The 23061-nt window shown below is 42.0% G+C and overlaps 1 protein-coding gene across 1 annotated transcript in view; it reads right to left on the bottom strand.

The window, feature by feature from the left end:
• The window catches only part of LOC143342092 (multiple PDZ domain protein), a 92001-nt gene that overhangs the window by 7287 nt on the left and 61653 nt on the right, over positions 1 to 23061 (bottom strand). Inside the window, exons 18-26 of the mRNA XM_076765576.1 lie at positions 22272 to 22377; positions 20083 to 21592; positions 11670 to 12816; positions 10118 to 10222; positions 9709 to 9834; positions 2272 to 2439; positions 796 to 893; positions 347 to 554; positions 178 to 268 (exon numbers count right to left, since the gene is read on the bottom strand). Of these exons, the coding sequence (XP_076621691.1) occupies positions 178 to 268; positions 347 to 554; positions 796 to 893; positions 2272 to 2439; positions 9709 to 9834; positions 10118 to 10222; positions 11670 to 12816; positions 20083 to 21592; positions 22272 to 22377 (3559 nt within the window). The remainder of the gene's footprint in view (positions 1 to 177; positions 269 to 346; positions 555 to 795; positions 894 to 2271; positions 2440 to 9708; positions 9835 to 10117; positions 10223 to 11669; positions 12817 to 20082; positions 21593 to 22271; positions 22378 to 23061) is intronic.

The raw sequence follows: 23061 nt of genomic DNA, 5'->3' as shown, positions 1-23061 counted from the left end.
AAATGTATACTTTTGGGAAAGCGAATTTTCGAATAATTATTTTCTCTACGAGAACAAAGTACCATTTTATTTTCGTATCGTTTCTTTCGATATTCCAAACTTGGAAGCATTGCTATAATTTATCAGAGTGATACTTTTGATAGTCTTTGGAAATATTAAAAGTGTATAATTACGTACTGTTCGTGTACCCGAATTCGTCTTCCTGTTCCGGATCCGCTTCGATCTCCTGCTTCGAGCGCTTCACGTTCCCGGCGCTTTTTCTCGAAATCTAAAAAATGTATTTCACCGTTTCGGCCACCGATGCAAATTAGGCTCGAGATTCATGGCGATTTGGTAGTCAAATTACCTCCATGCCAGCTTTGGTATAAACGTTTCCCTCGAGATCTCTGGTGTCCTCTTCCTCCGAGCTCTCGTCCGAAGAATACTTCCGTCTCGGTGTCTTGTCTTCCGCTTTCGAGGCATTGTCTTCCTTCTCTTCGCTCACTTCTCGCAATATTCCCGGATTGGAAGGCGGTGACGGCGCCTTCTTTCGAATCGACTTCTTCATGGAGGATCTGGAGCGAGAAATAGGTCCTCAACCCCTCATTCTGCGATATCGAGACACCCAAACGCAACGAAAACGAGTCATATTCGCGATAAAATTAATATTCGAGCCTTAACCCCTCATTCTGCGATATCGAGACTCCCAAACGCAACGAAAACGAGTCATATTCGCGGCAAAATTAACATTCGAACTTCCCCCAAATATGGCGGACTTGATTCGATCGCAAGAAGAGAACTCAAGAAGAGAATTACCTTCTCGCACTGGTTCCCGCGCCATCTGAGGTTCTTGTACTTTGTCTTCTGAAATCCGACCTCGAGCTACTCTGCTTTTCTTCGTCCTCGAGTCCTCCCTACCAAAATAGAGGAAGATAAACGCGAGATAGTTTGTTCGTCCAGCTCGAATCTTGGAAGAGTCACTTAACCCCAATCTCACGGAGCTTCTTTCGGTTCACAAATAACGCCACGTTCTTAGGGTTAGTCAAAGAAATGTTACAACACTAGAGGAGGGGATCAAAGTCTGATACGATTATGGTTAAGGGCCAAACCATACTTCTGTTGAGGGATCAACGTCAAGTACAGGCAAGTCAAAGTAAACATTTCTTCTATGTTCGTGTTAGACGTTAAAAAAAAATTATAATTAAAAATCTGAGCATAATTTAATATTGTCAACAACGAAAGAGCAATAGAAACTCTCTTATGTTTTAGAGGAAATTTTAAATAGACAATAGGTACATTCCGAAATCCATGGTAGTAAGTTGCGACGCTGGTGACCCAATGAACGATCTTCGCGTAAGCTTTGCACACACTTTGCTTCATTTTACGTTTCTATACCGAGTGGCAGGGTTCATCTTTCGCGGATAAAGTTAGAATTCGCTATCGTTCGCTATACGGGCGTTTACGAGAGCCACGATACATCGAATCGCGAGTGGATATCACTTCCGAGAAACGCGGGAGATTATCTAAAATTGGTAGCGCCCGCCTAAGCGTTTTAATCGTGAATTTCGAGCGCGATACCGCGCTTCGATGCGCAACGAAATTGACTGACAACGGGATCCGAAACGTTCCCGCAGCCCGAAGTCGTAACAATCGATTCCGTTGACCGAATTAATTTACATCGAACACAATCGAATGACGTTTCTTTTCCATCCGTTGACGATCAAGGTCTCCCGACTCGCGCGACGCGCGATGAAACGAAATGTACTTCTGGACGATTACTTCTGCACGAAGTGTGTTCACTCTCGCGAAATTTAAATGCAGAATCTACGAATCAATGCAATTTTTATATGGACACTTAATTTAAAAGATTCTGGAGACAAATACGAGGCTTCGACAAAGTAAAAGATTTATTTGAATTTTTTATATAGAATTTAATCCTCCCTAAGATTCGTTCCAAGCATTTTTAAAAATTTTGACAAATAAGGGATATATGTTATTCTTGGAGAGACGATGTTTCCATTCATTTTAATTCACCTGGATGGTCGAATAAATTCCTTCTGCTCGATGAAACAATGTTCAACAAATTTTTTAACGCAAATAGACTCAGTGGACCAGTTACTTTTCACGGTTTAAAAATTATTATCCTCATACGTACGGGTCCAGAAATATTTTTTAAAAGTTTCGAAAATTGTCAAGTAGGATACATTAGTGGATTATAACTCTGGAGAAACTGGAGTGGATGGTAGCCGCGGGGGGTGGAAAGAACAATGTTGGAGAAAGGAAACGACCCACCTGTGTCACTTCCGGCGTGATGGACCTGGCTGGCGAGACGGGCGACGCTTTCTGACGAAAGGACGCCGTGGGTGTCCCTGGAGCTGCACCGGAGGCAGGCAGACGATTCTTGGTGCTCTGCCTCCTTCCTGGTCTGCCCCCGTCGTCGCCTTGTTCCTCGTTCTCGTTCTGGAAGTCCAACAAACACCGACAGTCGCGTCAATATCGTGCAACGACGCGAGAACGACGAGGAACCCCTTGGAAAACTCACTGCGTCGCCGGAACTAACAATAGGACCTGGATCTGGTCAAAGATCTATACGTCCCAAGTCACAAATCAATTGTTTCTTATTAGCTCGATCGATCGTTTTTATATCAATTTTCGCCGTCTAGATTTTTAGATGTAAACTGTGTTTTTACACTGAGAGTGAGAGATGTGGCAGATTTCAATGACAGTATCAAGGGATGGAGAGTTTAAATTTACGTGAACCTTATTGCAAAATATTAGACGAAATATTAAAAAATCATCGAGAATAGTCATAGAGACATCGAGTCCATTTCGAAAGGTGTGTTACAATTTTTTACTTTAGTTAACATACCAAATAGATCGTCACTTAAATTTGTATGCTTTCTAAATATTTAAATTTAAGAATGCCGTGTTATTGTTTTCGAACACCGATAATTCAGTAATAATTATTTGTTCTTCTGTTACTCAAATAATACAAATGCATTCGTATGCTCCTAATTCAATGGAAGTGTTTTAATTCATTTGATGCTCCGCTCAGTTTTACTGTGTTTCTCAATAAAATACACAATCTCCACTATAAAAGGTGTTCTCGTAATTATCCACATCCGACATATCTCAACGTAGAAAAAATTAAGAAAAATTTCTGATAGTTCCACCGATGAAAGAACGATACAAATCACGTAGCACGGTTCACATAGTGGATCATCCATCCCGATAACACTGTCGTTGATATCCTGGATTCTCGCGTGTCTTGCCTGCACCGTCCACATTCTACTTACTGACGGTACCAGAGTTCCCTCGATCCCGGGATCGATTGTATTTTTTTTTTCAGTTCCTAGAATACACTATTTCGGTAGTCGATGCAGGAGCCAGAGTAAACCGTTCGAATTGAATTACTACGCGGGTGAAACGTTCGCCGGTAACGTCTTGAATTGCTGCCAGAACAACTGTAATTTAACAGCGTGACGCGTTCGATTCCATCGATCCAATCGGCGGTAACAGTGAGTTTCCCCGCGGGCTGCCACTACTGTTTGCTGGGGAACGTGATTAATGCGTGTTATTAGATCTCAGGTTCGCACGAGACTCGCTGCGCATTCCACTGACTGGGCTCAAGGATCTCAGACGTAACTTCTATCTTCCGCATGGCCGGTCTCGTTACGCGTGGTTAGAGATCGGAGACAAATGGCAGACGGGACGGATTAATTCGAGGTCATTCCACGTCGAATCGATCGTTGTTAGCGAAAAATATTGCGAAATTGAAACCGTCGAACGGAAATATTAACAATCGTCGACCCTTCGCTGGCGGCCATTTTGGAGAACACATGTTTCGAATTAAAACGGGTCTCGAGAGTTGAAAAATTTTATCGAAGCTATGGATTGGAGGGATTAAAGGCTACTCTTTGCGACTGTGAAACTTGATACGACTTGTACAATAATTTAATTTCACGATTCAAATTTTATTGTGAAATAATATTGCCTGACATTGGCTTATGTAACATAATGCCATTAACCATGCTCTGTCCACAAACATTGAATCGTGCAACACGTGGTCTTCACCTTCGGAACGAGACTATTATTTCACGTTTCCAACTGATAAAATAATGAAGAGGCGTAATAAATTTATGTTCAGTTTGGTATGAGAATCACATTGAACGTAATTTACTGATTCTTACCAATGTCAATGCTTCCCTACTGCAATACAGAAATAAATTCTATCGTTCTCCTTTCTTAAACTTTGTTATTATTTATTTTATCGTGATAGAAATTATCGTCCAAGGTTGGCTCGAAGAGAACAATTTATTTTTATTAATTCTTTTGTCTTTCGTGGTTTAGGAAGTTTTTAGATTCTTTGGAATGACCAAACGCTTATTTTTTCCCGTGGATTTTGTTTCTTTGCGCGATATTGTGAAAAATAAACCTTCGCTATTGGATCTCGATCCTCGGGCTGACTCAGAATCATAACATTACTGATTTGCTTACATAGGGAGCGTAAATACTCTGCTAGAAAAGATTCTGGAATTGTTAGAATGAGAAATATACTAAGCGTTTCCGTAGATAAATATCTGAAACTTCGACTTCAATTTTTAACGAAGTCTAAATTAACGAAACGGTGACCCTAATTTCGTCGTCGTGTTTCAATTAAAACGACATTAAAATTGTATCGATTTAGCGTGGAATGTCCCTTTGATCTAGACTTTGTACGCCGTGCAAATGATCGAATTAAGTATTCCAGTCACAGTCTATACAGGGTGTCCCGCATTGGATGGTACTTAGAAGTCAGAATTCAAAGTGGTTGAATCATAAAAAAAAATATAATTGCTACAATTTCAGTTATCCCCTTTCGATCGAAAAATAAAATCCATGTAAACGTACACAAATAGGTGAAGGGACCAACAAAAAAATAAATAAAAAAATCATTATGGTAATATCAGTGCCACCGATTGCATTATACTTTCAAAATAGCACGTTACTAATTCAAGATACAAAATCTCCTACGTCACGCATTTTCAGACGTTATCAGCCACGGTTCGATAAAAAATATATACATTATTTAAAATTCTATTCTTTCTCTGCACCGTACGATTCTTCCCAACTCACACATTTCTTTGGGAAGTTTAATCCAGTATATTTCACCGAAAACTGTATTTTTATTTGAGAAAATCGCGAAGGAGCGAAATAAAATAGTCGAGTCCCCGGAATCCGGATAAACTAAAAATTCTCAGGGAAACGCAATCACTGAGTCTGATCGTCTGGCCTCGTCCCTGCCCACTCACTTATCCACGCTCGAGCCACTACCTCGGGGATCTCGTTAAAACTCGTCCAGCTGTGCCTTTACGAGCAAACGTGGTCACTGATATCTCTCGAGTCGTCTTCCGCGCGAGTCGAACCCCGAAAGTCGAAAGTCGCGTGTCTTCGCGCTCGAAACGGCCCCAGATAACGATTCGTAACTCTATTTGCGTGTGTGTGGGTGGGTGTATGTATTCTTATGCAACGTACAACGAACGAGACGCATTTACGTCCAAAGAGGCGATGCATCGCGACGCTCTTGAGAACCGAGCCAGTTAACGTCTACCGGCCGGTTTCGTCTATGAAACTGCGGGTGTCGATATATCAGAAGCGACAGAGAGAGAGAAGGTGGATGGTGGTGTTGATCAGAGGGGGCTGAAGGCAGGTGGAAGGGGTCGGGTCCATGGTGTCGATGATGGACGCCTCGTTGCAACGACGTAATCCACACTTTCCGTCAAACCGCGGCATCCCTGACTCATTGTCAATCGCGGTCATCTCCACTCGTCTCCTTTTTCTGTTTTTTTTACCCCCACCCCCTTTGAACGTTCCCCTTTGTTCGCGATCGCCCCGGATTTCCGAATAAATTTCTACGGAATCAACCCCTGCGACCGCGGAGACCAGAACAAGGAATTTAGACGTTTCGGGGATCAATTTCGTGTCAGTTTAGGGAAATATTTAATTGAATATTAACACTGTGTGGATTTTGTAATTTGGAAACGTGTATTGGTTCCTTCTAGATTTGTGTAAATTGTGGTAGCATAGATTTTTAAGCACAGAGTGTTTATTTATGGGTGGAAGATCGTTTGGAGAATCAACCCTCTCGCGTCAGTTTGGAAAATATTTAATAGAATATTGGCACTGTGTGGATTTTGTAATTTGGAAACGTGTATTGGTTCCTTCTAGATATGTATGAATTGTGGTAGCACAGATTTTGAAGCACAGATCTATGTTTATCTATAATTTATCTATGGGTGGAAGATGGTCTGAAGAATCAACCCTTTCGTGTCAGAGTGATGTGTAAAATATTGAATATTACTACTATGTAGATTTTGACATGTAGGAAATTTAGTAAATGGTGGTGGATAAATTTTGAAGCTCAGAGTGTTTAGGACATATGATATTGTCATTTCGTCGATTTCTGGAATCTTTTAACAAATCGACCGATAAAAGATTCTCAGCAAACAAACGTGGAGGATGTTTTACGACGAGGGGATGAAAAATTCCAAGAAGAATTTGCCTATCGATCGTGTTAAACCGTGTTATTGTCAGGTGTGGTATCTCGGTGGACAAACATGGAATAGTTTGTCTTGGGTCTACCCAAGAAAGGTTTAATCCCAGAGTGGTAATGTGAAACACTTATTACGTAATTGGTAGGGTGGAGCCTGGCAGATCCGTATCAGAAAAATAGACGTTGCGCATACATTTCGGTTTAATTAAATATGATCGTGTCTGTTGGCGCTAGACCTACAAAGTTTAAGACGAAATATAATATCAATAATTTAAGTTGGCAAAATATCCTGGATCAACATAGATCGTAACATAAGCGTGAAATTTGCTTTAAAAATACATTAGTTTGACGTTGTACGACAAAATTCCAAGCAAGACAACTCTACCGATCATAGAGTGCACTGAGTTTCGTATAGACAATGGGTATAACCAATCAAAGAGATGTTTTGAAATTCTATATGGGTCGTTCGGCTCCACTCTATCAGTCGAGCTTTAATCCAACGTGTTGGACGGTCTCGCGTTCGCGAATTACATTTCGATCGACGCTTCGTTGCATCGAATAACTTCGTTCGTTCCGAATTGGGATAAAATCGATTAACACGTTTCAAATTACAAACGTACGTAACAGTTTGCCCGACAAACAGCAATTACCATCTGCAAAAGATGGTTCGTTTTTTCGAAAAACAACGGCAAATCCATTATTTAGAATCTGTCGAATAGTTTCTATGTTTGACGCTGTATGAGAGTGTTTGATCGTCTAATTCTGTTTCTAGGAAAATTAGTCGTTTCTTTAGAAACAATAATAGATATCAGTTGCATTAGGCTGTTTTCCATTTGCTCCGATTTGCACGATTCCCATTTCGTTTCTGCCTTCCACCCTGTTTCCTTCGTTTCGCCCCCAGCCTCCCTCGCCAGTATGTTTATCGGAAAGTTCGACCTCGATGCACCGTACACGTATAAGGGATGTTCGTCGACAATGGCTGTGTCTACGTGTCTCCCCCTTTTGCTTTTTTATTCACCCCTTCTCCTCCCTCTTTTTCCCACTTTCGTTTTTTCTTCCCCTATTTCGCGTTTCTCGTACTATTTCTCCCCACTTTCGCGTTCGATGCCGCTCGGTGTGTATAATTTCCTACATCGTTCTTCGAATCTACCGAAATCGAGGGTGGAAGGAATCGCAATCCTCAAATTCGTAGGCTTAGAAAACAAAACGAATTAGATATCTTTTATTTGGAAGCCAATTTTAAAATTAACTCGATTATTTCGAGTTTTATTTTTACTCTAAATAATTTCTATTTAAAATTCTATCTTGAGTTTCGTCCACTCTGAGTTATACTTGTTTGGGATTCTATTTCAGAATTAATTCCTCTGTTTCGAACTATGTCTATCTGTAATTCCATTTCAGAGTTAATTATTCCGTATTGGGTTTCTATTTAGAATTCGATTTGGAATTACTTTCGTTACCCATCGGAACGAACCTTCATCCGCGTCTACGATGGAAAACACGAAAACCGAAAACTCGATCAATCGTTGACAATTTAGAATGTGAATGAAACTGAAGGACACAGCGAGGATGTGTTCAAGGATTCGCGTCAAACTAATCTGACGTTTTGAAACGCGTGTCTTCTGAAAATGTATCGCGATAAGAACAGCCACACTGTGGCGCCTCTTGCACTTTATTGTTTGATATACATAGCGGGTCGAAAAACTGGGACAAGCAATATCCTATTTTCGTAGGACGGGAAATTGGCGGAGGATAATGGCGAATGGCTAATGAAATGTTCTATAATCTGATTTTCCTCAATCTTAACTTGCACTTCTTTTTTACAAAATAGTGCATCGTCGAATAAATCGATTCTTTGCATTATTTTTCGTACCAAACTTATAGATTCATTGGTACAGAAAGTATTATTAATTTTTCAATAATACGTACCGAGAATTTTTAAACTTCTAGCAATTATTTATATAATTCAACTTTAAATAATTTCTAGAAGTTTATTCTGTCTAGTAAGGCATTTGTTTTTACGCCCAGAAAATTTAAATCTCCAGCCCTTTAAATATCGAAAAAACCAGTCGAGCATTTTTTATTTTAATCCAAATAGCGCTTTGGCGACTGGACAATTCAGGAAGCTATTAAACTCTGTAAATGGAAATTCATGATCAGATGTATGTAAATTCTTGTTTCGTGAGCATGGATTTCAACGACACTGGAAATAATTTATTCAGTGGTTAGTATTATAAAATGGGCAGATATCGTTGAATCTCCGAGCGAACGATGTTCGAAAGTATGTATAAAACGTATTAGAAAATAAATAAACTTTTAACGAACGCGTTGAGAATGCCAGTGCACGGTAACGAAATTATACGCGCGGCGCAAGTTACTGACTTCGTTAAATGAAATATGGAAAGCAAAATAAACTGTGTTGATCGAAGTGATCTTTTCTACGATAAATATTAGGTTGCTGTACAAATTCTATCCTTGGCTTTCTTGTGGAATTCAACATGAAAATATCGTTTCTACAGTGATCTATCGATACTGTTTCTGCGATACGAAGGTCAATTCAAAATACTTTCGTTGCGACAATAAACGATAGTAATTGCGAAATTATACATTTACAGAAAGCATTGTTCGAATAATTTTAAACTGATAGTATTCGAATGAATTTTCTTTATATTGCAATATTTTACGACAAATTGATTTCTTCTGTTTACTATTGGACAGAACTTCTACAGCACCTGATACTCTAGGAATACTCTTTAACGACTGAAAATGAGAGACTATAGACTAGAGAAAATACGAGGAACATGTACAGAGTGTTCACGCTATTATCAGCCGTATTTTCTGTAAGTAGTAAGGATTAGAAAAAAAAAGTTGACACTTTTTTCTAACAGCTGCTTCTTACGGAAAAACTACTATTAATGGCGCGAACACTACAGTAGCAAAGTCAACGAACAAATCGACTTTGTCGAAGGGTATCCCAAAAATAGTCGTTGAATTCATTAATATTCAGTTATAATACTGATAACAGTGGTAAATTATTACCAAAAAATCTAATAGGTAAGAATCTAATGGAAGAACCTTCCAAGTCGATTGTTTCGTCGACTTCGTTCATTAATAACAATTTCAAAGTGTGACAAATTCGGGATAACGTGGGAGGGGGTGGGAATACATCGATATTCCTGGTCGTGGCGAGGTCTCACCAGGTGCACCAGAGACTGGACGAGAAGACAGACAGGATTTCCGGCGGCTTGTATGACCTCAACTGCCCGCTCGTGCGTGCCGTGTCGCAGGTCCACGCCATCGACCTCGATTATCCGGTCTCCGACCTGAAAGTACACGCGAACGGAAACGCAACCATTAAATCCTTCAATTTTGCTCGATTCGCCACCGTTCGTCTACTGCTTCCCCTTCTCTCTGCTTAAATCGACGAATCTCTATCGATCGAACGTTTAATCGAGCGTTCGATTATCCGGACGGTGTTGTCCAGGCTTTTTTTTTAAATCTATACGCTTCTATTTTCGTCCCAAGTATTGTATATTATGAATTTCTCCACCGACTAGATTAGGAATTTTTAGTTTAATCCCTCGTTAAAAATTTGAAAATTATTACCTTCAATTCACCGGTTCTTCCGGCGGGACTGTTCGGCAGAACGTTCTTTATGAATATCCCGGATATGTTCTGAGACTTACTAGAACTGCCATTGTGCAGATCGACCTAAAACACATATTTAATATTGTCTGAAAGAATTGTTAAACAAGGCAGAACGATAAAGCATTGTATAATATGTCAACGCGATAATTCGTTTAACCTTTCGAATGCACCGAGCACCTATAAGCATTTTCACGGCCGGAATAATCCGCGCGCGGTGAACGCCCAAGCGCGTCCAGTGAGCGTGTTTAAGAAACGCGGCTGTGAGACCTCTGCACACCAGCGCGTGTTCAGCGATCGAATTTTAAAATCGAAGGAATCGAAGCATCGAAAATTTCTGTAGATCGATTCGAGGTTCCTCAATATTCTCAGCGTCGCGAGCAATTTTTTTAAAAGCAGCATCGAAGCAGAGAAAATTGAAACCGACAATTCTATTACGTTACAAAGTCGACTTTAATGTCTCGAAGCCATTTGGTACGTTAATGCACTTATACTAGTGCAACTTTGTGCGTCATATAGACGTACATTACTCGACTGAAATTAACAACCAATGCCATCAACGTGGGCACCATTAGCTGCTCAGTACACGACGTAATTAGTCGAACAATTACCGAACCGAGAAGAATTACGTTTAACAATTGTTGACAGGGTCTGTTGTATTGCTAATTAAGTTTGTTCTAAAATTAGGAAAACGTTGAGTGAGGACGTCTAAATTAATCAATTTCATACTAAGGTTGACGTTTATTTTTATGAAAAAATATCTCTCGAAATAAATATGTATTTTCGAAAATTACAGTTTCTTTTATCTAATCGACCCTACTTTATTTATCGACGATCATCGAATCGAACGTTTTCTTGTAATTTCTAGGATCACTCTGTATAGTACTCGAGTTTCGTTAAATATACGAACGAGCGCCGTTTAGATGTAACTGGGCTTGAAATGTAGGCCACGATGAATCGAAACAGATCCTAGAATACTAGTTTATGATCAGCTGTTTTGATAAGAGAACCAGTGTTGAATATTAAAATTTCCAAAACGGACTGCATTCATTTTTAAACAAACATAGGCGTTAAAAAAAGATTGTTTTCAAAAGTTCAGGTACATTTTAAGTCCAGTTCTACTCAGATACCGCTCACCTACCAAGATCAGTCATACAAACACACATACTCACCAAAATAGTATCAAACTTTTGTTTCAATTCAACATAGGTGTGTTGAATTACGTTTCCTCCTACGATGCTCAGACCCAAGCTAGTTTCTGGTTACCTGTAGACCTCTACGAGCCTCTCTGGGCCTCACAGACGCAAACACATGCATGCAAATACACACCAGCAACATCAAACTTTGATTTCAACACAATGTAGACGCGTTACGTTACCTTTCCACCTACGATGTTGAGTTCTAAGCTGGTTTCTGATTACCTGTAGACCTCTACGGGCCTCTCTAGGCCTCACACACGCACACAAACCACATCGAACTTTGATTTCAATACAGTTTGGACGCGTTACGTTACCTTTCCTCCTACGATGCTCAGTCCCAAGCTGGTTTTAGGTTCCCTGTAGATCTCCACCAGTCTCTCCGGGCCCCAATGTTTGGACCAGTTGACGTTCCCGTCGTGTTCCCGGTGTGTGACCGTCATGTCGACCGGTTCGTCCGCGAACACGACCGCCGGGATCCTGCAGGGTGAGCCGCAGCTGGAGGACGCCGAGCTCTCGGTCTTCTGGGACACAGAGCTGACGGGTCTGCTCTGCAACCGTGGCTGATAAGCGTCTACTTCCGCCTCTAGCAGTTCATCGTCGCTGCACTGGATAGCTTTGGACTCCTGGTAGGTCTGAACCTCGACCTCCCTTCGAGGGCTGCGAAAAGGCTTGTCGCGGATCGGTGAACAGGCTGAGCTGCTGATGGACTTGCCAGGACTGGTGGATATGTCTTCGGGGATGCACTGGATGCTCTTCGACTCCTTCGCCTGGGTCCTCTCCGACCTGGATAGGCTGTCGAAGTCCTCGGTGTCCGCGTTCTTCGTGTATTCAAGACTACCTAAGTCGTCCAAGCAGCACTGGACGCTCTTGCTCTCGCCTTGGGTCTGGGTTTGTACTTCTCTCCTAGGACTCTGGTAATACCTTCGAGCAACGTGCAGAGGACTGTCCTTAGAAACTTCGGAAGGACTGACCACGGAGCTCTGCTCCGGGCTGCACTGAGTGCTCTTGGTTTCCTGGTGGGTCTGTGTCTCCGCGTCGCACTTCTCTTTGGGCGAGTACTGGGTTTCCTTGAAGCTGTGCTCGACCTCCTCCGAGCCTTTGTCTTGGATCTCGTCCGGCCAACAGTCCGGCACGGACCTCAACAGATCCTCCAAGGACGACGAGATCGCCCCGTGCAACAGATGATCCGACTGGCTCTCTAGCGTCTGGCTCTGATACTCTAACGCGTGCTCCTTGCTGATTAGGCTGTCCTCGTCGGTCCTGGAGACCGTTTCCTCCGGCAGCGGATGCTTCTGCTGCCAGAGGAGCCTGTCATAGTCCTCGTTCTCCGGTCTCTTCTCTGTTTCGCTGTCCTCGTACGGTCCTAACCTCCCCTCGTCCTGGGATGTCTCTGTTTCGGGGGACCTCGAAGGTAGCTCGGTTTTCGTCCGCGTTTGCCGCGGGCTAGGCTGATCCTCGGCTCTTCATGGAAACAGGAAACACAGATATAGAGAGGCGGAGCCAAGAAAAAGAACCGCGTAACGAGGCTGGTCTAACGAAACGAAGTCTACCCGACTCTTAACGAGCAAGCTCCGAGGGCTTCTTATTCTGGATAACGTTTCCAGCGAATCCGCTAAAGCAGCGAATGGAAAGGTCTTCCGTGGTGACCCACTAATTGCGGCGACGGTTCTGGTCGGACGGTTAATACGGTCAATGGGGGAAAAGGGTACGCAGCTGCATTGTGGAACGGGAATTGTAAGACGTCGCGCCTAATGGCTCGATGCTGGGACGTGTAACGATTAATCGCGATTGGGCAGCGATGGGATCGAGCACCAATAGGCTTCCGATTGAAAAAAGTGGGATTTCAAACATCTCTAAGCATTTGGAGAGAGGGAAGTCTCTGATAGATGGAGGATTAACCCTTAAGTGGATTATTGAGCCCATCACAAATTTAAAATAATACATACTGTATTATTCTACAAGTAAAAGTAAGACTAAAATGTTATCTAACAAAAAATCCATAAATGCTTTGTCAAGAAGTTACAACAAAAATATGAACTGTGAATCTCGGTTGACATTCAGGACATTAAAATAAGAAAAAAAATGTACAATAAAATAAAAATAATCTTTTGCAAGCAAACAGGTTTATAATTTATAATTATATTGTACCCAATATCGATTCTATTTTGTTCTATGAATATTTCTATATTATGTACTATGTTATTCATGTATGGGCATTGTTTTCTACCTCAACTGTAAAAATATAATTGTATTTTCTCTTGTACACTAATGAGGGTTTGTCTGTGTAATAAATAAATAAGAATTCTGAAATGTAAATATTGTTTGGTAGATGAATAAATGGACTACCCAAGAAAAACACTGACATTCGTCTAATCAATGCTTCGACTGGATTCTTCATTATGGAACTAGACAAATTCTCAAGTTGAAATATACGAAAGAAATAAATTTTGGTAGAATTCATGATTACTAAGACTGAAAAAAGAAAAGTGATTTACGGTCATCTGAAATCCCTAAAATCTTTGCCCCCAGTATTTTCAGCAATTAATAACTGAGACACCTGTCACTATAACTAATACTCTATATTGAACTTGACCCCATTACTGATGATGGGTTAGAAGCTAATGTCTCTACGGTGGAAATACGGTCTGTCAAGACGAAAAGATTTAAATAATCCTGTTGAGTTATGGCGTCCGTTGTACTATTGTTCAGAATATATTGTTTTAGATAGAGAAGAGGTTGAGGAAATTAAAATGAAACTAATTACAATACTTTTAATTTATAAAAAGAACCTGTAAAGGTCGGAAATAGAAATTGTTGGATAAGATTTAGTAGACTCGTAGCTTGATATGTGTACTTTTTACTGTTTATTCGGAACAAAGTCTCTGAATGTAACATTTTTCAGGCCATCAGCCTGTCGTAACCCCTGGAGTCGCGTCGCATCGAAAACACGCTTCCAAAGTACCGTTTTATAGGGTCGTCGCAGTTTACTATCTCAAAGCACCGTTTCGTGGCTGGTTTACCTGCACTGTACGCCCAGCGAACTGTTAAGAATTCAATGTTCGATCGTTTCGTAACCAGTTCCCAGAATCGTCGCTAAATCGAACAAAACAAACGAATTCTACGTGCCACGGTGCATCGAAAAGCGACCCTGGGACGTGCAGTCCATCAGTACATGAGGTTCGAATAAAAAGAATGAATAGAACAGCTTCGAAATTTGGTAGAAATATTTATCGAACATATAGAAGGTTCTACAAGATCAGAATTTTATGGTCAGTTGCAAATATCTTGCGAACTGTTATTATTAAAATTTTGAGTACGAAATCCCCCACGTAATTGGCTGTATTTTCAATATTTTTAAACACATCCATCGACCTATAAATAGTGGCGATAAAAACTAAGCTACTCCAGCTGTTGTCGTTAATCCTCGAATCATCAACGATCCCGCTCCACGTTTTACGATCGAAGTCGCGTTTGTTAACTTCAATCTGACTCTCCCGTCTAAATAAAATACACTAAATTTCTTTTCCTTCTAATATTTTCAGATAATTTTTTGTAGCTATCAATCCATCAACATTCACAGTCGATTTACTCCCAAACTACTACAGCTGTCAAAAACATTCACAGAACTTATTATACAGAGAATTACATGCCCTTTCGCTTCGATAACAATAATTTCCCCCTTAAAATGCATACATCGCAAGATATTTGCAAGTTCCACGACTCCGATCCTCCGAGCTATTTTCCCACCAGTGCAAATATCACCAAACAACGAAAACCTCGAAATCACCCTTAGTTACGGACTAAACCGGTGCGTTCGAACTCTTACGAACTCTTACGTTTCCTCGTTATCCAATCACCGGGTGCCGGATCGATTCGATCGACCGTCTCCAAGCGTATTTCCGTCGATTTTCCACCAAACGTTCACCAAACCGTCGAAAAACCGGAGTCGCGAAACGAACGACGATTCGAATGGAAACTGGGGGAGATAGGGGGCGGGTGGGAGGAAAAGTATTCGCGGAATCGCGGGCAGAAAAAGTCCAGATACCTCTGTCACGTTCCGCTCCGAAGCCAAGGTGTTCACTGGCGTGTCTTTGGGCGGGCGTGCGTCACTGCAAACTGGCTTACTCTGATCTAATAAACAACACACTCCGTGCCGCGTGTACACGAAAACGTGGCGCGCGCTCGCGTGCACCCGCAAAACAAACGCGCACCGACACCTACACACCTGGCGCAGCCGTGGTCGCGTGTTCAGGGAGGTGGGGAGGAGGGGTTTGTCTCCGTCGCGACAGAGAGTACACCACGATGCCTAGGCGGTCCGAATCACGACTAATCGCGAGCAACCACCTCCAGGAGTATTCTCCTTCGAGTGCATGCACACACTCGCGCACGCACACACGGATCCCGCGGCTCTACGTGTCGGTGAATCCACGCGAGTTTGCTGGGAAGACCGTGTGCGTGGGAGTGAGCGCCCGGCCGAGCTTCGTTGCGGCAAAGCTAGCCGTCTCTGTTCCTTCGCGAGCTCCTACAGGGCGAGTCAAAATGCAGGAGCAGTTGAAATCAATTTTTAGTGGTCCAAAGTTTTTTTTCTTGGCCCCAAAATACAGTGGATGCCTGCTTAAGTATTTTTTAAACTTGCTCCAGTCGAACTTGTGGGCTTATTTACGCCTGTGGGTGTTCTAAGATCAGTCTAGGTTTCAGACGATCGAGGGACATAAATGTCTTTTGGGGATGATTCATTGGCGACCGTTTTCTACGAAGAACTATAAAGTCTTTTAGTACAAGAATATTTATGTACATTCTCCAGCAGTCACTGAACACGCTTGACAAATTTAAAAGTTATTGCTAGAATTATATAAATTCCCAAAGACACTTCTTCCTGCTCGTCAAGAAAAGCAAATATTTTTAGCTACATTTCTCAAAATATTTTCCATCAAATCTAGTGGATCTACCGAAGTAAAAAAATTCGTACATATAGCGCCACAATCCCTTACAATGCACACCAAATTTCAACCCAATCGATCGAGTAGATTCTATATTATTAATTTCCAAAAATGACCCTTCTTCAACCTCGCCGAGAACTGCAAATATTCGCACTCAAATTTCTAAAATTATTTTCCAAAGAAACTAGTGAATCTACCAAAGTAAAAAAATTCATATATATAGCGCCATAATCCCTTGCAATACACGCCAAATTTCAAGCCAATCGATCGACTGGATTCCATTTAATAAATTCTCAAAAAAGACCCTCCGGTTTGGAACCGTCCAAACGAGGATTCCCATAGCGTAAAAGAATGTTCCACGCGTTAAAAAGTTCCAATTTCCGGGTACGCGTCCCTCCGCCGTAAATTCCAGAGATCGTCGAGTGGACCTCGTAACTTTTGACCCGCCCGGTAGACGAGTCCCCTCCCTTCCGGTGCCAGTCGCTGGCCATCGACGTCTCCGTCTTTCGGTTACCTTACGGTTTACGGTCTGTAACTTCTGTTTCTTTCAGCGTTGTTACGCCGTCGTGCTCCCTCCACCGACCGACACAGACTGTTGGTCCTTATCTTTTATCGTCTCTATTCGTCTCTCGTCTCTGACAAGCACTTTCCTATATTTATATTCGTGTTCGGTTTCCGCTACGCCGCCGATGCTTTCTGTTCCTCTAACCCACTTTCGTGGCTACTCGAGCATCGTCTTTGCCGGGCTTCTATTCGTTTCCTGTTTCCTTGGCTCCGTCGTGCAACGGTTCGACTCTGTCGTCGAGATAGACGGGTTCACCGGATAAGGTTAAGGGTTGCGAAACGAACCGGGTTTCGCACGCGAACGAGACATATGCGCGGTTGCACAATGGAACAGAACAGGCTATTTCCACGTCCGCACGCTAACTGAATATAGTGCGACTGTTTGAAAGGTGAATGTCAAACAAGTTCAACGAATTGCTGACGCCGTGTATCTGATCTGAATCACGCGTGACTTTTAACACGCGAACGATACGTCAGTCTGAGCTGGGCAAATTTCATTCGCGATCGAAGAATGAAACTTTTGGATTAATTCGTGAACTGACATTTGCGAAGACTTACGTAAATTAGAATTTGCAAATAAATGTTTTAAAGTGACATTCAGGCGAGCAATATCTACTAAATCTAGTTTTAGTATGAATCTAAAAAGTTTATTGGTTAATCGTGAATGGAAACGGTGTCGTTTTAATTTCTGAGTCCTCTACGAAGCTAAAATTTGATGAAGTGTGTAATACAGTTAGGATAGAAGGTCTTGCATGGAACAGTACAAGGCAATATTGATTTTAGAATAGTGATTAGAATTTGTGAGTCTTTTCGAGGAGTACTGAGGCCTTTAAAGTCTTTGTTTCAATGATCCAAGCTTTCGAGTGGATGTGCTATAGCTTGCTGGGATGGAAAGGATCACTGGTGTTAATTACTTAAGAAATTTTGCGGTTTTAGCAAATTGGGCACCCCTAATTAACGAACACGAATATAGAATCCGTTGGGGTGCCATTTGTGGAAACTTTTCGAGCCCCTACAGATGGTTTCACAAGTAATTCCTAAAGTCTAATGAATTTCTCGGTCTAATAATCTGACATTACAATAAAACACCCTTGTAATTTGAATAAATAATGTTAAAATAACAGTGGGTTAAGGGGTTTTCGTCGAGCATTTTGCGTACGTTTTTATGTATTTTTGAAGCTCGACTGTGCACGATGATAAAAGGAAGGGGAGAGCAGAATGATACTAGACGAGGATCGATGCTTTGAGGCTACGGAATATCGACGACATCGGGAAAGCTTCTTTCGGAATTGAAAAAAAGCTGGGCATTCTCCTCGACGAAAGTCCATGAATAATGGTTGACGGAACAAGAGATTTTGCTTCAGGAAAAAAGTACATGATTACTCGCGAGTGTTCGTGGAAAGTAACTGAATCTGTTTGTAGGCAAAAATAAAATCTGTAATTACGAGTGTTTGCTCGTACGATCAAACATTATCAAAGTGAATATCAATTACTTCTTTTTAACGATCCACAATGGAGTTTTCTGTTGGAACAGTGTTACGTGTAACGTTGAGCTTATGGAAAAAGAAAATCATAAGTAAAATCGATCACAAGTACGCGTGGTGAGCCTGAAAGAAGCCATAAACGACGCACGTAAGTATAATAGATGGGTCGACCGTAGTTCAACTATAAATTTCGTAGTTTCGCGGACACAAAATCATTCTACGCACTAAACTTCGAAATTATTTAGAAGAATATAAATATTAAATTGCCAAATTGATAGAAATAAATGTGATTATTTAATTTCCAATAAAAAAAAAAAATTATGATACCAATATTATAGTACAAGTGAATGCTAAATGAAAATGCTCGTTTGAGCAAAAAAATATGTCAGTGTCGAGTTTCGACGACGCGGAAACGTTAAAACGATCGTTCGCGACGCCCCTCGAGCGAGGTTCAAGACATTCGAGGCTGGAAAGAAAAATAATTGATTGCCGTGCCTATTTTGGGTTCAATCGCTCGGGGGAATGAGAGAAAGGGGATACGGCCATAGAATTTTCAGGTCGCGAAACAATCTGTTATATTCCAGGCGACCTACATTTCCGATCAATTGTGCGCATTTCTCGGGATTTCGACGGTCACCGCTGGTAATTTAACCAATAGGTAAAGAAAAATAATAATATTCCTCGTCAATCTGCATTGGAGGCTTTCCTCGAGGTCCACTGGACTGTAAGACTCGGTTATACGAGACTCAGAAATCGCATTAAACCTGTGGATATTTATTTAACAATCTTCTTTGGGCATACAGAGGATCTACATTGACTTATCTGGTCATCAGATCGTGGGTAAATAAGATTCTCTAATTTTAAATTCTCAAATGCACCACAATATAAAAAATTGTTCACCAACATATAGCCAAGGTCCCTAATATTAATTTCGATTTTATTTGTAAAATTCGAATTAAGAGAGGCTTAACGTTCGAGAATGTGAGGCTCGACGCCATTATTTGGAAATAAAAATAAGCTTATGAAAAGACATTTGAATTTATTTTAGAACTTTAGTGCGTCTGGACTACTGTATACGAAACGTAGGATTCGAGTAGACTCTCCTACATCACACCTACGGTAAAATATGGCGGCGGATGTGCCATGATTTATGGCTTGTATCATCGAGGGTCGAAGGAGTGTTTATATGCGATGGTCGAACGAATACAGAAAGTATACAAACATGTTGCCAAGAAATTCGGAATCTATCAATACATAACTTGCTCGAAGCACGAGAGCTTACATTTTTCTACAAAAGATTCTTGTTATACTTGGGAGGAATTGGGGAGTGATCCACTGAGAATACATGATATATGTACACTAATAATTTTGAACGTGCCCCATACAGAACGATTTTGGAGACTAGGACAAGCTGAATCTTTTTTAAGCGACCATATAAAGAATTCATAAAGTAAAAATTTGAATTCCCCATAAAAAATAAATATAGTCGATGTAATACAAAAATAAAAATAGAAGAAAAATACTTATGGGCCCATCATTTCATAGGCAAGCTAATAAAAATTTCCTTCTTTAGCAAAATACTGCAAAGTTCTTAGATCCAATGACCAATTCTGCAGAGTTTCTTTAAAATCAGAGTGCTCATTCCACGTTTAAATTACAGTTCTGAGGGGTTGAAAGCTAAACAAAAATTCAAGATGTCTCCCCTAAGTCCATCCAAAAATCTATCCATACTCACTTACATTTTAGCATCCTCGAGCGAGGCTTCTCTAACGTCTTCTAGGCTCCTCTTCCTCTCGATTAGGGCAGTTTCCAGGAGGATGGTCAGCTCAGGTTCGTCAGGTTGCGCCAGACTACCGAGACTAAATCCCTCGCGTTCCTTCGTCCTGGCCTGAGCCCTTATCGCAGCCCTCTTCGATCCCTCGCTGCCTGTTCTGCTGAGTTTCCTCTCCTTCCTCTCGCCGCCAGCCTTCGCAACTCCATCGCCAACATCGACTTTCGACAGATCCAGCAAGATCTCAGCCTTGAGGTTCCTCTGGGACACCTTGTTCTCCTCGTCCAGCAGCGGGTCCACCAGAGTATTCTCCGAGGTGGACTTGGCCAAGCTCGCCAACTGCAGCTGAGACTTGTCTATAGTCTCTGGAGAAGGTACCCTTCCGGTTCTGACTCTCACAGCATCCGGAACGACGAACACTTCCGGCGGAGAGTGAACCTCTATCCTCGTTGGAGGCTCCTCCAACCTGTTTGCAGCCGCTTCCTCAGCGGTGATGATCCTAGCCTTTACCAACTGGACCTCTGGCAGGGTCCCAACCTGCTCACAGGGCACCTCGAAGAAGATCTCCTCCACGTTCTCCTGTATCCTGACCTCCTTCTTGGCCTCGTCCAACAGGGACTCTCTGGACGACTCCCTGGAGAACGTCCTCTTCCTCATCGAGCTTCTTCGTTTCGTCCCAGACACTTCAGTTTCTGGACTCGTCACCTTCAGCTCCTCCACAGTCACGGGAAGTCGTTCCAGCGTCGTGGGTCTCTCAGACTCCGTCGTGGAAGGCGTCCTGGAGACGATCTTCGGGTCTTCGGACTTCTTCTCATCCTCTTGGGCTGGCAGAACCTGGTCCAGCTCGTACAAGCTACAAGGACGCGCGATTCTTTCCCTCGAAGGATCTCCAGGATGAATCTCTGGCTCCGAGTAGCCCAGGACACCGTGCTTCGCCAGGAACTCCGTGACCCTCTCGATGCACTCCTGCTCCTTGATGCTCTTCCTGTGCTCCTTCTCCCTCGACCTACTCGTCTCTTCGTCCTTTCTCCTCGAATCCTCGCTCTCCACAGAGTCCATTCTCCTCGTGGAGTCTTCGCTGTCCTTGGCGATCTTCCTCTTGGCACCTTTGTCCAGGGAGTCCCTGGACGTGGACATCCTCTCCACCGAGTCCATACGCCTCAAGCCTCTCCTCCTCTGCGTTTCAGGCACTTTTTGTATCGATCGTTCGTCCTCGACGAGCGGTTCTCGCTTTAACTTCACCTTTGGCGCCACTTTTTCCACGCCTGTCGCCGCGTCCTGGCCTTGCTTCGCGATCGTCTTGGTTTCTGGGGACGCTTCGCTGGCCAGGATCACGACGTCCCTCTCGCCCTCCGCGGCGGTCTTCGAAGGAGGATGCTTCGTGGGGCTGCAGGTCGGCGTCAACGGTGACGCGTCCTTCCAGTGCTCGTCATCGTCCTCGTCCGTCTCTGGCTTGTCCAACGACAGCTCCGTCACTCCTGAGGAGTTCGTAACCAGGACGATTAAAGTGTAATCGCGTTCCGGGCGATCGCGACGCCTTGGCAGGCCGTTATTGATCTCGCGATGACGACTGCAATCGCTGCAGAGGCTCGCGGTAACTGAACGCTAATTGTACCGTTTTCGAGCGGCGATCCTAATTAATTGCATAATCGTTTGCCCGCGAACAACATTCATAGACACGTGGAAATAGAATTTCGACCTTTAATTATGGGGAAAAATTCGTAGGATGTTTCTAAATGTTTGGGTTAAAATGATGGGGATTCGTTATGCAAATACTTAATCAAGGACGATTTGGGGTCTTTTGATTTTATTCTTGCGTATTTATAGGTGCTTAAATTATACTCGATGCCAGATTCTTACTATTGCCAAGTAGCGAACACTTTCGTGGTCCAAATTCTAGCAATGAATCGAGACATAGAAATTGGATTGGTCCTGGCATCGCTGATGAAACGAGGTTCTATAGATTAGAAACCCGAGACAATCGCAAGATAATTTAGATCTAATGTAGAAAAAATGAGCTTAACTTCAGTTTTGACATTGTAACCAGACTATAGAAAATATTGTACGATTCTGATCAAAGTGAATCGATATTCGCGTGTGTAAATAAAAAATATGGAAGAGATTGAGGTTTTGGAAAACGATCTAATGAAAGAATACCTGATCTTGAGGAGAGGAAATCCTCGAGCTCGGCTGCATGATCTGTCGTTTCGCTTTCGTTGGGGAAGCTTTTGCTGCGTCTCACGGGACAAATCGGCGGCACCCTCTACCGTGGGATCGGCCATCGGGACATACAAAAAAACCGAGAAAAAATCAGGCAATTATTGTCATCGTCAAGCATGTCCGTCGCGTTCGCCTCTATCGCGGCAAAAGAAGGGAGCGACTTACGCGGGAAAGAAAAGCGGTTCGACAGAGCAGACCTGGGCACTTTAAAGAATAATATATTTTTATTTAAAACAAAACAATGGAAATACTTGAAAAAATTACGTGTAAGTTAATCCTCTATAATTTAAATAAAATTGTGAGCATTGATGGACACTGACAATGGGTTAAAAATTGGAATTTTATTTGTAAATTTTAATATTAATAACCCTTCAATCGTACCCACCCTGATGTGAGAAATTGTATTAGAAAATAGTTCTTCCAGACTAAAATACTCTGCGTTCAAAATAAAGCTTCGTTGCTTCAAGTATATCTCAGTTATTTCTAAACACTGTTACATTTAAATAAAAGCCTGAAATATTATTTTTTATTTTCATTTCGAATAAAATTCGCCCAGGTCCGCGACAGAGTGCTACTTTAAAAAATACAATCGGTAGCTCGAAGCGTAACTTTCAGGTGAAACGATAGAATCGAAGGTAAAGGTGCTGCTAACGATAATTTTGTCGTTAAATGTCCCGAGATACATAAATGTCATATTTAGTAAATTTATACGCCTTTTTAAGTCACT

Source organism: Colletes latitarsis, chromosome 5 (genome assembly GCF_051014445.1).
Source record: "Colletes latitarsis isolate SP2378_abdomen chromosome 5, iyColLati1, whole genome shotgun sequence".
In the NCBI taxonomy this organism is placed as follows: domain Eukaryota; kingdom Metazoa; phylum Arthropoda; class Insecta; order Hymenoptera; family Colletidae; genus Colletes; species Colletes latitarsis.
This window is presented reverse-complemented; position numbering and strand designations above follow the sequence as displayed.